The sequence below is a fragment of the Macrobrachium nipponense genome, chromosome 32 (assembly GCF_015104395.2).
Source record: "Macrobrachium nipponense isolate FS-2020 chromosome 32, ASM1510439v2, whole genome shotgun sequence".
NCBI classification, from domain to species: Eukaryota; Metazoa; Arthropoda; class Malacostraca; order Decapoda; family Palaemonidae; genus Macrobrachium; species Macrobrachium nipponense.
In genome coordinates, this window is record NC_061094.1 from 11510219 (window position 1) to 11523366 (window position 13148).

The following is a 13148-nucleotide window of genomic DNA, read 5'->3' on the forward strand; positions in this document are numbered from 1 at the left end:
GACAAGTTGTCAGTAATTCCACAGATCCTCCGCAACCAACTACGGCCTTGGTCAAAAGTAAAGAACTTAGCCAAGAAAGTACCCCTTCAATATCCCCTCCCAGTGTTAACCATTCACACGGATGCATCCCTGTCCGGGTGGGGGGGATACTCTCAGTTCAAACAGGTTCAGGGGACTTGGTCAGTTCAATTTCGCCAGCTCCACATAACGTGTTGGAAGCAATGGCAGTATTTCTTACTCTGAAGAGACTGCTTCCCCGAAGAAGTCTCATCTAAGGCTAGTTTTGGACAGTGCAGTGGTAGTTCATTGCATCAACAGAGGAGGTCCAATCCAAGCATGTGAATCATGTCATGATAGCCATCTTTGCATTAGCAAACAAACACAAATGGCATCTGTCTGCCACTCACCTGGCAGGAGTAAGAAATGTGATAGCGGACGCCCTGTCCCGGTCAGTTCCTCTGGAATCAGAGTGGTCTCTAGACGTCGGGTCATTCCAGTGGGTAAGCCTGAGAGTCCCAGGTCTCCAAGTGGATCTCTTCGCCTCACAAGCGAACCACAAGCTCCCTTGCTATGTGGCCCCCAACCTGGACCCTCTGGCTTATGCCACGGACGCCCTGTCGTTGGATTGGAATCAGTGGAGGAGAATTTATGTTTTTCCTCCAGAATCTTCTCTTGAAAGTCCTAAGCAAAACTAAGGTCTTTCAAAGGGATAGTAGCTCTGATTGCACCGGACTGGCCCAAGAGCAACTGGTATCCTCTTCTTCTGGAATTGGGGTCTCCGACCTCACGGATCCCCAATCCCAAGCTATCACAATCAGTACAAATGAAGGACTGTGGTTCGCTTCCTCAGGAACTCTCCAGACCTAACTTATGAACTTCATGAAGTTTGCGGCTAATAAAGATGCTGACATTGATCCACAGAATATTCTCTTCCTAGAAATCAGAATAAGAGAGAGTCAACCATTAGACAATATGACTCAGCTGTTAAAAAATTAGCATCTTTCTTGAGAGAATCGAACACTACAACCATGACAGTTAATTTGGCTATATCCTTTTTCAGATCCTTGTTTGAAAAAGGTTTAGCAGCTAGCACGATTACCACTCATAAATCGGCTTGAAGAAAATCTTTCAAAGTAGGTTTTCAGATAGATCTGACCTGAATCTTTATTTCACATCTATCCCTAAAGCCTGGCTAGACTTAGACCTTCTCAGAGGGCCTACTTCAGTTTCATGGTTCTTAAATGATGTCCTCAAACTAGCTTTCAGATACTGACAACTCATCTTGTACATTCATAATGCTCCCTGAGGAAGACTTATTCTTATTAAGCCTAGCCTCAGGAGCTAGAATTTCAGAACTGTCGGCTCTATCCAGGGATGCGGGTCATGTGGAATTCCTCCCATCAGGAGAAGGTTCTACTTGCTCCGGATCGTAGCTTTTTAGCCAAAAAAAAATGAGGATCCTCTTGCAAGGTGGGCTCCTTGGAAGGTTATCCCACTTCCACAGATCCTTCTCTCTGCCCCAGTATCAACTCTTAGAGCCTTTCTATCTCGTACTTCTTCAAGATCCTCAGTGCTCTCTTCATGAGAGAAAAAAGGTGAAGGTACTTTGTCAGTAAAAGGCATTAGACAGCAAATCCTTTACTTCATTAAACAAGCCAACCCTGAGTCATTCCCAAAAGCACATGATATCAGGGGAGTAGCCACCTCAATTAATTATTTTCACATATGAACTTTGAGGATCTTAGAAAGTATACTGGATGGAAATCCCGACAGTCTTTAAACGGCATTATTTAAGTCCTTGGAATCTTTAAAGTTTTCAGCAGTAGCAGCGGGAAACATAGTTTTCCCTGATACTGTATAGTAGTTGTAGTATAGATCCAGTCTCCTTTCTACCTACATCAGCCAACCATGCCTCACCCTATCGCCAGGCTACTCAAATCATCATAAGCCTTAGCCGTTGAATCATATTAGTGGATTGTCCCTTATTTTTTTGCTAGGGGCATCCACACTTGTACTGATAATGTACTTCAGTGTACCTACCCTTATTTTTATGCTAGGTAGGACACAATATGTTTTGTATATATTCCGCATTTTTGTTTTGTGTAATTTTTATGATTTGACTTCAGTGTACCTACCCTTTATTTTTATGCTTAGGGTAGGACACAATTGTGTTTTTTTTGTATATATTTTGCAAATATTTTTTTTGTATTAAAATTATGGAGTTTTTTTTTTTCAGTGTAAAACTTTTATTTTTAAATGCCTTGGGAAGACTAGTTTGTATTATGTAATTTTGTTAAGTAAAAAAATCCCTTTTTCCATTATATTACAAATGCAGCACTGTAATTTACTATAATTACCATTTAAAGTACTTTAAGATTACTAACGTTCCTAATTATTTTACTGTTTAGTGTAGTTAGTTTAAGTGCTTAGTTTGTATGCTGTAATTGATTTACTTATATTATATCCATCATTTTACACTGGTTTTTCATTGTTCCTTTTTTCCCATCTTGTCTGTTTCTCTGGTACTCTTTCATAGGCCGACACGAGCTGAGCCCAGAAAAAGGGATTTTGACGAGGAAAAATCTATTTTCTGGGTGATTGGCTCGTGTCGCCCTATGAACCCCCCCTTTATGGTTTGTTTTCCCCCCCCCCCCCCTTGCAGGACAAGATGTATTTAGCTGTTTTAATTAAGGATGTCCGCTAGGGGCTGCTGTCCGTGGCGTCCTCTAGTAGTAGTAGTAGAGGCTGCATCGCCCGTTGGTATCAGCTCTCTCTTGGGGGATTCTGATAGGAAGTTCTAATTGGTGTTTGTCTCGTGGTAGTGGTTTCCACACTCGCCCCTATATCATACCGACACTTCTTTTTAAGAGTGAGCGAGTCAGTTTTACTGACATTTTTCTTAATTTTTGTTTTTCTCTTGGTAATTTTAGGCTAATTTTACCTAGAAAGAATGATATTAAGGATACTTTCATAGGGCGACACGAGCCAATCACCCAGAAATAGATTTTTTTTTTTTTCCTTCGTCAAAATCCCTTTTTTTTTCCCATAAATCATCGTCTATCTCGAATTCTGGGTGTGGATCGACTTACAAGAGGCTAGCAGAAACACACTACAATCATGTCAAAACCTGTGTTTGCCTTGCCTTTGTCCTTCCCCCTTTTCTGAGTAATTGTTAGTTTTTAAACATGTTTGTGGGATACAAAGGCAAAGTTAATCAAGTAAATGATTTCCTGTCTAACACTGTTGACTCTGGGATAGTTTTGTACTGTTGGAAACTGTAGGTAGATGGTGTGCGTACATTATGCATGCCATTGGTTGTGACCGAGATGTCTTATATTGCCATTCGGTACAATTTCCATCGAATGCCAATTTCTCAGTTTTTGCATTTTTTTTGCATTTCTCATCAACAATGGCTAGCAGGCAGTATTCTCTGGGCATGGATGCCATCAACTTACTTCTAATGGAATTAGAAGTGATGTTGATGATAATTTAGAGGTTGCTGACACCTTATGGCAAGAAGCTCAAGTTGTGTAACGAAGGGTTGGAGGTGAGGGAGATGACCTTGAAATGATAACGAGACAAGAGGGGGAGAGATGGGGTGGTAAGTAGTGGGTCTGTGCCTTTTCTGGTGACAGATTACATCAGCTTATGTCAAATAAATCATCAACACACTGTGGAGAGATAGAGAGAGAGAGAGAGAGAGAGAGAGAGAGAGAGAGAGAGAGAGAGAGAAAATAACATCTGATATGACAGTAAATTACATCTTAGTGCAGATCTTTTTACATAATTCTGTTCTAGGATAATATGAGTTTATTCTATAAAAAAAATTAGCCAGCTTCCTATTTCATTTAGGTACCAAAAAAATTCGTGAAATTTTGAAAAATTTTTGGGGGGGCCAAAAAACTTTTGCCTTTTTCTTCTCTGTTCTGATTTGACCTCTATGGGTCCAACACCTTTTCTGGCAGTCATATATTATAAATAGAAGTTTTTAGGAAGGATTCCCTCAATTTTTTGTGTATATAGTGTATTTTGTATTTTTTGTAAATATTTTCATAAATTGTTCGAGAGAGAGAGAGAGAGAGAATAACATTTCTGGTATAACAGTAAATTACATCTTAGCGCAGATCTTTTTACATAATGCCCCCCCCATTCTGGATAATATGAAGTTTCCTATCCAGGGTTAAAGACGATACCCCTCCAGAGTTTTACCTCGCATGACGTACATATTTCTCTCTCTCTCTCTCTCTCTCTCATAGTAACCTCATACTGGTACATGATTTTGAATTTGATTGAATTTTACCTTCACCCTCTGCAAACATTACGTATGTACATACGTTTTCCTTATTTCATTGAATTTTGTACCTTCGTTATAACAGATATATGAAGTTTACCTAGTGACGCAAAGAAAACTTCTTTTACTCTGAGGGAAAAATAAAATGGAATCCCATGAATTAGGGGTAACGTTAGTATAAGTATGAAAAGAAAATGGATACATATGTACAGAGTAGTTACTGTAACTATGTTTTTACGCCAACCAGTTATTTCACCATGTAAAACTATGCCAACAAAGTTATTTCTTTTTTTTGAAGGGGTAATGTATTTAACTTTTAAATCAATTTACAGTAACTTTAATTCATTTAAAAGTTAGCTAGATACGTAGGGAGCATGATTAGGGTCATATTCGGTGTTCAAACTCTAGAAGCAAGCATTTATTAGCATTTTTAGAGACCTAGCCAAACTTACGCGAAACTTTCCCCTTACGCGAGGGGATCTGGAACCTAACCTCGCGTAAGTACTGGGTATTACTGTATACAAGTGATACAGTTGTTGGCCTGGAGAACAAGATTGTTCAGTATGGCAATGAGCAACACTCTTGGGTGTAGTAAAGTCTCTAGTTATGTGAAATGAAGCTATTCTCAGCCTCAATCAGGACAACGCAGATCAGGGAATGGCGATCAAGCAAATCTACAGATCTTCCTTCCCATCCTCCCTTTCAGGAGGGTGGGACTTTGCTGAACGAGTCTGAAGCTTTAACTATTTTCTGTGTAACTTTTGAGTAAATCAATGCAACCTGTTGTAGGTCATTTGTATATCCTTTACTAGAATTCTATTTTCCAGAGTGGATGTCTGCTTCTGCCAGAGATTTACTTCTTTTAGATAGGAGTGGTTTGTGGTGGTAGGTTTCAGTTTTCTAATATTAGCAGTTATGACTTGATCGATGGATGGTCTCTCTTTTGTCACTTTTTCATTAATTGTATTTTAATAGAGGTCTTTCACATAACAAGGCAGTTCCTGTCATATCCAACGAAGAACAACATCAGTCTAATGGACAATTCAGAACTGTGCCATGTTCTGGACAATTCTGAAAAATGGTCAAGAGTGGGAACAAAACTGAACCTTCAGCTTCTCCTGGAACTTTGATCACAAATAAGGGGTCACACACTAAGAAGCAAGAGGACAGGCAGAAAACCTTGGTTTTCCACTGAAAAGTACTGAACTAACCCCCCCTCTGCATAAAGAATGAGATTCTCATAGTAACTGATGATGTTTCCCTAACATGCGATCCAGTCAGAGTAGCCTCTTAAAGCTGGTGATTATGTATGAGTGTGTGTAAAGTAGATGCTATCATATTAATTAAGTTCTAGATACATATGTCTGTGGGAAGGGAAAGGAAGTATTACCCCTTGTTTTGCATTTATGATTCACTATTTTTCCCATGTAGAAGGTATACCCTTTATATTAATTGATTTTGTACACATTTCCATTCCGATAACGGTTAAAGAGGTTGTTGCAATTCTACCATACTGTAACAACAAAGTGAGATTTGTTAAATGTTCCTCTTGTTACAAATAAATAGACAGTAGTTCCTTTACAACAACCGTTCCAAGAATTGCCTCCGTTAACAAGGCCTTTAGAGCAAATCGGTCTTGATATAATCAATATCTTATATGTAGATATATAATGATGTAATGGCTGTTATTATTTCAACCAGGATGTTAAAATTTTATCCACGGTGAAGAAAGTCAATCTAAGAAATAGGAAAAAAAAATTGTTCATCAGAACTTGCCATATGACACTAGTATACATAATAAATAGTAGAGGTCCCAAGAAGACTAATGTAAGGAATGCCAGAGTAAAGGTCCCAAGAAGACTACTGTAAGGAATGCCAGAAATGGCCCTGCTAAATCTACTGGCCATCAACACAGACCCTCTAGATTCTGCCATTAAAAATTCTTTAGAAATATTAATATAAGGTTCATTACTTCCTGAGTCTGGCTTGGCGACAGGTGCTTCATGATTCACATGGTCAAAGGCTGCACCAAAATCTTAACTGACCAAGCACCCTCATCAAGAGCACTCTGCAAGATGGTAGATATTGACAAGAGTACATCACACAAGAAGCACCAAGGTCTTCACAAAACAAACTGTAATTATGGTAGCAGGTTATTATCTTCAAGAAACTACAAAGATGGTAAGAGCAGCTTCTCAAAAACCTTAAAAGAAAATGGGTAAAATTGATTCATAAATGCTGGCATATTTAAGGGGAAGTATACAGTATAAATAAAAAAAAAAAAAAAAAAAAAAACAAAAAAAAAAAAAAAAAAAAGTATCATTAAGTCCTCGGGTTACGCCCGGTCCTCGACTTACGATGTTTCGTGGTTACCGAACCGCGCCCCCATAAAAAAAAATATAAATAAAATTATTATGCGTCGTTCCGTCTTACGGGGTTTTAGCGTCGTAAGCGACGTAAACAAACGCGAACTAGTTTCCGGGCGCACGGCGAAAGAATACGCTTTGTGGGGAGAGGACGGCGTCGCTTCGCTACGCTCATTCCTCGCCCATACGCCATTTTGGTTGTTTACGCTGCCTCTCTCTCCCTTGTGTTGTATCGTTTTCGTAACTTTTTGCTCTTTGTTATGGCTCCCAAGCGCAAGGCGGACTCTTCTGATGGTAGTGCATCGAAGAAAAGAAAGGCCATCACATGGAAATTAAAGTGGACATTATAAAGCAATCTGAGATGGGAGAAACGCCAACAAACATTGGCCGCTTGCTTGGCCTTTGCCGTTAGACCGTTGCTACCATTATCAAAGATAAAGAGCGCATCGTTGAACATGTGAAAGGATCTGCTCCTATGAAAGCGACAGTGATAACCAAGCAGCGTAGTGGTCTAATACTTGAAATGGAAAGGTTATTGGTGCTTTGGTTGGAAGACCAAAATCAACGGCGTAACCCAGTCAGCCTTATGGTGATTCAGAAGAAAGCGAAAAGATTGTTGTTTTTTTTAAGCGTTGAAAAAAGAAAAGGGGGAGGGAAGTGAAATTTGTGTGACAGTGGCTAGTAGGGGTTGGTTTATGCGATTTAAGGCTCGGGCCAATTACCATAACCTTAAAGTGCAAGGTGAAGCTGCTAGTGGGGATGAGAAAGCAGCGAGTGAATTTCCTAAAGCGTTGTCTGAGATAATTAAGGAGGGGGGTTATTCTGCTCAGCAAGTGTTTAACGTGGATGAGACAGGTTTGTTTTGGAAGCGTATGCCTAACCGCACTTACATCGCCAAGGAGGAGAAGTCCAGACCCCGGTCATAAAGCCAGCAAGGAGAGGCTAACTTTACTTCTTAGGGTAATGCTGCTGGCGACTTCAAACTGAAGCCCTTGTTGGTGTATCAGGCTGAAAATCCAAGGGCACTCAAGGGCATTTGGAAGGGTCAACTACCAGTAATTTGGAAGTCCAACAAGAAGGCATGGGTGACACTTGCAGTGTTTGAGGACTGATTCGTAAACCATTTTGTTCCAAGTGTGGAGCGGTATTGCGCCTCCAAGGGTATCCCCTTTAAGGTGTTGCTAGTGCTGGACAATGCCCCTGGACACCCTGCCCAGCTGGGAGACTTCAACCCTAATGTCAAGGTGGTTTACCTTCCACCTAATACCACAGCCTTTTACAGCCTATGGACCAAGGAGTGATTGCTTCGTTCAAGGCCTACTACCTACGAAGGAGAATTGCTATGGCTTAACAGGCAACTGAAACCAAGAAGGACTTGACTCTGAAGGACTTTTGGAAATCCTACAACATCCTTGATGCTGTAAAGAACATTGCTGATTCCTGGGAGGAGGTTAAGCAAACAAACATGAATGGTGTCTGGAAGAAAATTTGTCCTCAATTTGTGAATGATTTCCATAGGTTTGAGGACACAGTTCAGCAAGTTGTCAAGAACGTTGTTGCCCTGAGTAAGGAAATCAAGTTGGAGATGGAGGTTGATGATGTTACAGAGCTGCTGGAGTCTCATGGCGAGGAGTTATCTGCTGAGGACCTGTTACAACTGGAGAAGCAGATGATAGAGGAAGAAGAAAGAAGCACACCCACCCCAGAGCCTAAGGCTTTCACAAGGCAGGACTTGGCAAGAGGTTTTGCAGAGTTGCAGCAAGCGTTGGCAACTTTTGAGGCTCAGGATCCCAACTTGGACAGGTTCACTAGGGTTTCCAGAGGCATCATGGATTTGATGCAGTGTTACAAGGAGATCTTGGATGAAAAGAGGTTGCTCTCTGTTCAGACTAAAACCCGGAGCAGTATTTTAAGAAAGGTAGAGAGGCCTGCAAGAGATCCTGTACCCTCTACCTCAGCTGCCTCTGCTAATCCAGACTCACCTGCCCCACAATCTCCAGCACCTTCTGAATGTTCTGCTAACCCAGACTCGCCTGCCCCCAACAATCTCCAGCACCTTCTTGAATGTTCTGCCTAACCCAGACTCACCTGCCCCAGCATCTCCAGCACCTTCTGTAGGTTCTGCCTCACCTCAAGACTCACCTGCCCCAGCATCTCCAGCATCTTCTGGAGGTTCTTTTTCTCTTCCCTAACCTCCCCCAGTCTCTCCAGCACCGCAGCTTCCTCTCCAGTGTGCAAGCCAACCAAATTAATAAAGGTAAGGAATTGTTCTCTCCTCGTTATTGATACGTATTTACATTAAATCATGTGCGGTATTTTTTTAATGTTCCGACTTACGCTGGTGAAAATGCGTTGTTACGGACGCATCTTAAGAAAGGATCAACCTCGTAACTCGAGGACCCCCTGTAACAGTATTAGACAAGCCAAAAAATTTGCAGTAGACAGAAGACTTGGATGATTGGTTATGGCTTTTTGCCTACCAAAATGACAGCACACCTCAGTGGCCGTGAGTTCGATTCTTGGGCATTCCATCGAGGTGTGTGAGAGATGTGTATTTCTGGTGATAAAAGTTCACTGTTGACATGGTTCAGAAGTCAAATAAAGCCATTGGTCCTGTTCCTGAATAACCACTGGTTCCGTGCAACGTAAAAACACCACACAAACAAACAAAATGACAGCAGTTCAAGAAGCTGACTCCAAGGCTTGTTTAATTTTTATGGTGATTATAATGCTCACTACACTGAATGACTTGAGCTCCATTATTGCTACAGACAATGTGTTGCTCATACCCTACAGGCTATACTTGTACATTAGACATTCACCATATAAGGTGCACCTTGAATTTTTCATTTTTTTTTTTTTTTTTTTTTTTTTTAAGGAAAAGCACATCTTATATGCCAGAATATAAGGTACATATTATGATAATTATATGTTTTATACACTGTCACTATAAAACATTATTATCCTGATAAGTTTAATTCTAGATTTAAAAATTAATCTGTAATAATTAAAATTTAAATACCTGATTGATCAAAGGATGCAACATCATTTGGAAGCGTTCCTGATTTGTAAATTTTACAGAATCATGAAGGAAAATAGTCTTCAGAGTATCTAAGACATACTTCAGAAGAACAGCTGTTTTTTGTGCAGCTTCCTCTCCTGCACCAAATACCTGAAAGAAACATTACTGTTATTAAAAAGTATTATTAGATTATTGCTGTGGAAAGTTATACAGAGAAAAATCAGTAACACTAATGCAATTTCTCATTTTAGGACTTTGTTTTTTCTTGCCCTGCATTATGAATATAAAGACTTCGATTACTGTTCTATGCTGACGACCACAGAAAAAAAAAATGACCTTAGTATCTGTGCCAGCAGCTGTTGATTACTGCAATACTGAATCTATAATTTTTTGGATGATACAAGAGAAGTGATTATTCAATTGTGTACAGTTGCATTTTGAAAGATTATTCAACATAATAAACACCAAAATTTATAAAACTAAAGTTAACTTCATTAATAAACAATACTGTTTACTATAGGTTACCACTTGCATGGGAGACTGACTTAGAAATAAAAAATAAAAATAAAGAAATCTTGTATAACTATATTTCCAAGCTGGAAACAAGAATTTCCTAACATCTTGATACCTTTTGAATTCAGTCGGAATGGGATAAGGTGTTATCTAAATGTTAGACAATGGTTTGTAACTATTATACAATACCAACTTAGAAGGGAGGGTATATGAAAAATAAGGCACTCTGCCACTGAGAGGCCATTATCCTGTAAGCCTGGCACTAATATCATCAACCAACCTGAGACTGCAGGATTGCAGAAAAACTAAGCCGGATGTAAAATACCACTACAGTTTTTTATGTTTTTTTCTGAAAGCTGAAATAATATTGGTAAGTTGCTCACTCTAATGTGGAAAATAAAATACAGATACATATAAAGAACAACAGTGTTGTGAGGTATGGGAATAAGATACCCTTTATCTTATATTACGTCCCATTCTACAGCAAGACATGAGATGTAAAAGTTAGATATAGAAAGTAAACTCCTTCTTTAATGACCTTTTGTATACTCTGAATATCAATGAAAAGTTCCAGAGTATTAACCAAAAACAACAATCAGCTATGTTAGTTGTGTTAAACAGATTAGTCCATTAAAAGAGCCAGCTACTTCACTACGTATTTACCTATGACTACTGTAAACTGAACTTCCTAACTAGAACCTTCTGATCTGACATAAATTTGTAGGGCCCAAGATTCCTCTCCCTCATACATTAAAAATTGGTGTTCTTGGCAATATGTACTTGTATGTGGGTGAATGATCAGATATGGAGAACCTCTTATAACTAGATCTGCATAATTTACTTTCCTCGTAATAATACTTGAGGTTTCTCTAGCATCCTTCCACCCAACAGTTACAAAGTCAGGTGTAAATGGAAGTTGGTTCATTAACCAAGATGAGTCGCATCACTCAAAAGTTTTACAATTGAAGGTGGTGAGGTGCTATCAAGTTCAGCTGGTCCGGCCCAATGCTTTCGAGCCAGTCACTTGATACCTGTATTCTTATTCTGATTCTGTGGCTACATTACTACTGCAGCAAGAGTCCTGGTAATCTCTTAAGGTGTGGCTAGCCTGAAATAGAGTACCTTGAAATGGTGCACGTTGCCTGCCCAAGTCTACAAAAGAAGGAATCCTACAGGGTTATGGTTGTATAAAATTCATCTCTCCATATTGAAAGCTGTCTGCTGGAGGTAATGGTACACAGTAGGTCAAATCTATTACAGGGTGTCAGTCCTTTGTTGCCTTGATGACTAAACCAAGGAAATGTAAAACCGTGGAGAGCTGTCCATGAATACCTTGACTACTTGCTTCATTGTCCAACATCCAGAATTTATACAAGACTTTTCATTGATGGCTGAAGTCATCTGGTGTGTGTGTGTGTGTTTTTTTTTTCTCATAACTAACTTGATAAAATAACTTTAATTTTTTTCTTGAGTGTTTTGGCAAAGAAGCTGCACACCGAGCTTAACTCCAGTCAGCTGTGGCCCTCACTCAACTCAACACTATAGAAATATTCACTTTTAACTTGCTATGATGAATACAGAAAATGTTAAAAAAAAATTTTTTATACATTGGGCATTGTCATTCCTCTTTCCATGGCGCCATATTCCCGTTATCAGCAATAGAATTATGGGGCCATATTATACCTCACAGAGGCACCTTTGACAGGTTATTATCGACACCGTACATCCCCGAGTTTCGGTTAATGGCGGTTTTCGCTTATCAGCACCCTGCCGAGAACGGAACTAACCCCGATAACCAGGGACTGCCTGTACTCGAGATGTCACTAGAATACTCTCTTAAACAGCAGAGGGAGAGAGAATGTTTTTTTTTTTTTTTTTTACCGACTTTATAATCCTTTTGTCAATGAGAATCACCCAAAAAACAAGTGGTTCATGGGCTACTTGCAAATTGGTTTCAATTATCTCATACAATTATTTAAGCTATAATTTATTTTTTTTCATGTTAAATGTTTCGTTAACGTATCATTATTGATGTCTTTCTACCATTATCCTTTCAGTTTTTCTTAGAAATGTTACCAGCAGACCTTATGGTTTATTCATACACACAGAAGTATAAATTGTTATCCCTTTTGTATTGTTTGTTAGTTTGTTTGTATGGTGTTTTTACATTGCATGGAACCAGTGGTTATCCAGCAAAGGGACCAACAGCTTTACTTGACTTCCTAACCAAGTTGAGAGTGAACTTCTATTACAAGAAATACACATCTTTGACCCCTCAATAGAATCCCCGAGAATTGAACTCGCGGCCACTGAGGTGGCAGGCCAAGACCAAACCAACCACACCACTGAGGCACTGTTATCCCTTTTGTAAATATATTTTCAAAATAGTTCACTGAGAGCAGTTTGATAGTTGTGTGTGGCTGAGGCAGTTCTGTGTGGCCATCACCTGTGCATCCACAAGTTTTACTTTTATTCTCTGTGGTATAAGTGGCGTTACAATTACTATGGCCATCCACGCATGTATGTGCACTTTCTTATACATGTATATTTCACATCATATACCAAGGAGTTTAAACTACTATATTAATTAAAAGCTACTCTATTTCCAACAGACGCAGGCAGAAAAAAACTATTTTGCGATAAGAAATTGACGTGCATGCCCACGCCCTGTCATCATCTCTAGATATAAGAATTTAATGTGAAGGCTATGTTCTCCTATTGTCTCAAAATATAAGAAATTGACCTGTAGGACATATATGCCCTGACCTGTGGACCCTAATATATGCCCCCTGCATTGCCTCAAAATATAATTAGTTGAAGACCTGTATTGGACTATGCCCAGTCATTGCCTCAAAATGTAAGACTTTGACATGTAAGGTGAATCTCTCGCTGACATTAACATTTGACATGGCTGCATAAATCTATGCTTCTTTTCAATTAATGTGGTCTATGTAGT

At 39.4% G+C, this 13148-nt stretch overlaps 1 protein-coding gene across 1 annotated transcript in view; it reads right to left on the bottom strand.

Moving 5' to 3' along the window:
- Positions 1-13148, bottom strand: part of LOC135207214 (HEAT repeat-containing protein 1-like) — a 333967-nt gene that overhangs the window by 86353 nt on the left and 234466 nt on the right. Inside the window, exon 22 of the mRNA XM_064238825.1 lies at positions 9680-9829. Coding sequence (XP_064094895.1) covers positions 9680-9829 — 150 coding nt within the window. The remainder of the gene's footprint in view (positions 1-9679; positions 9830-13148) is intronic.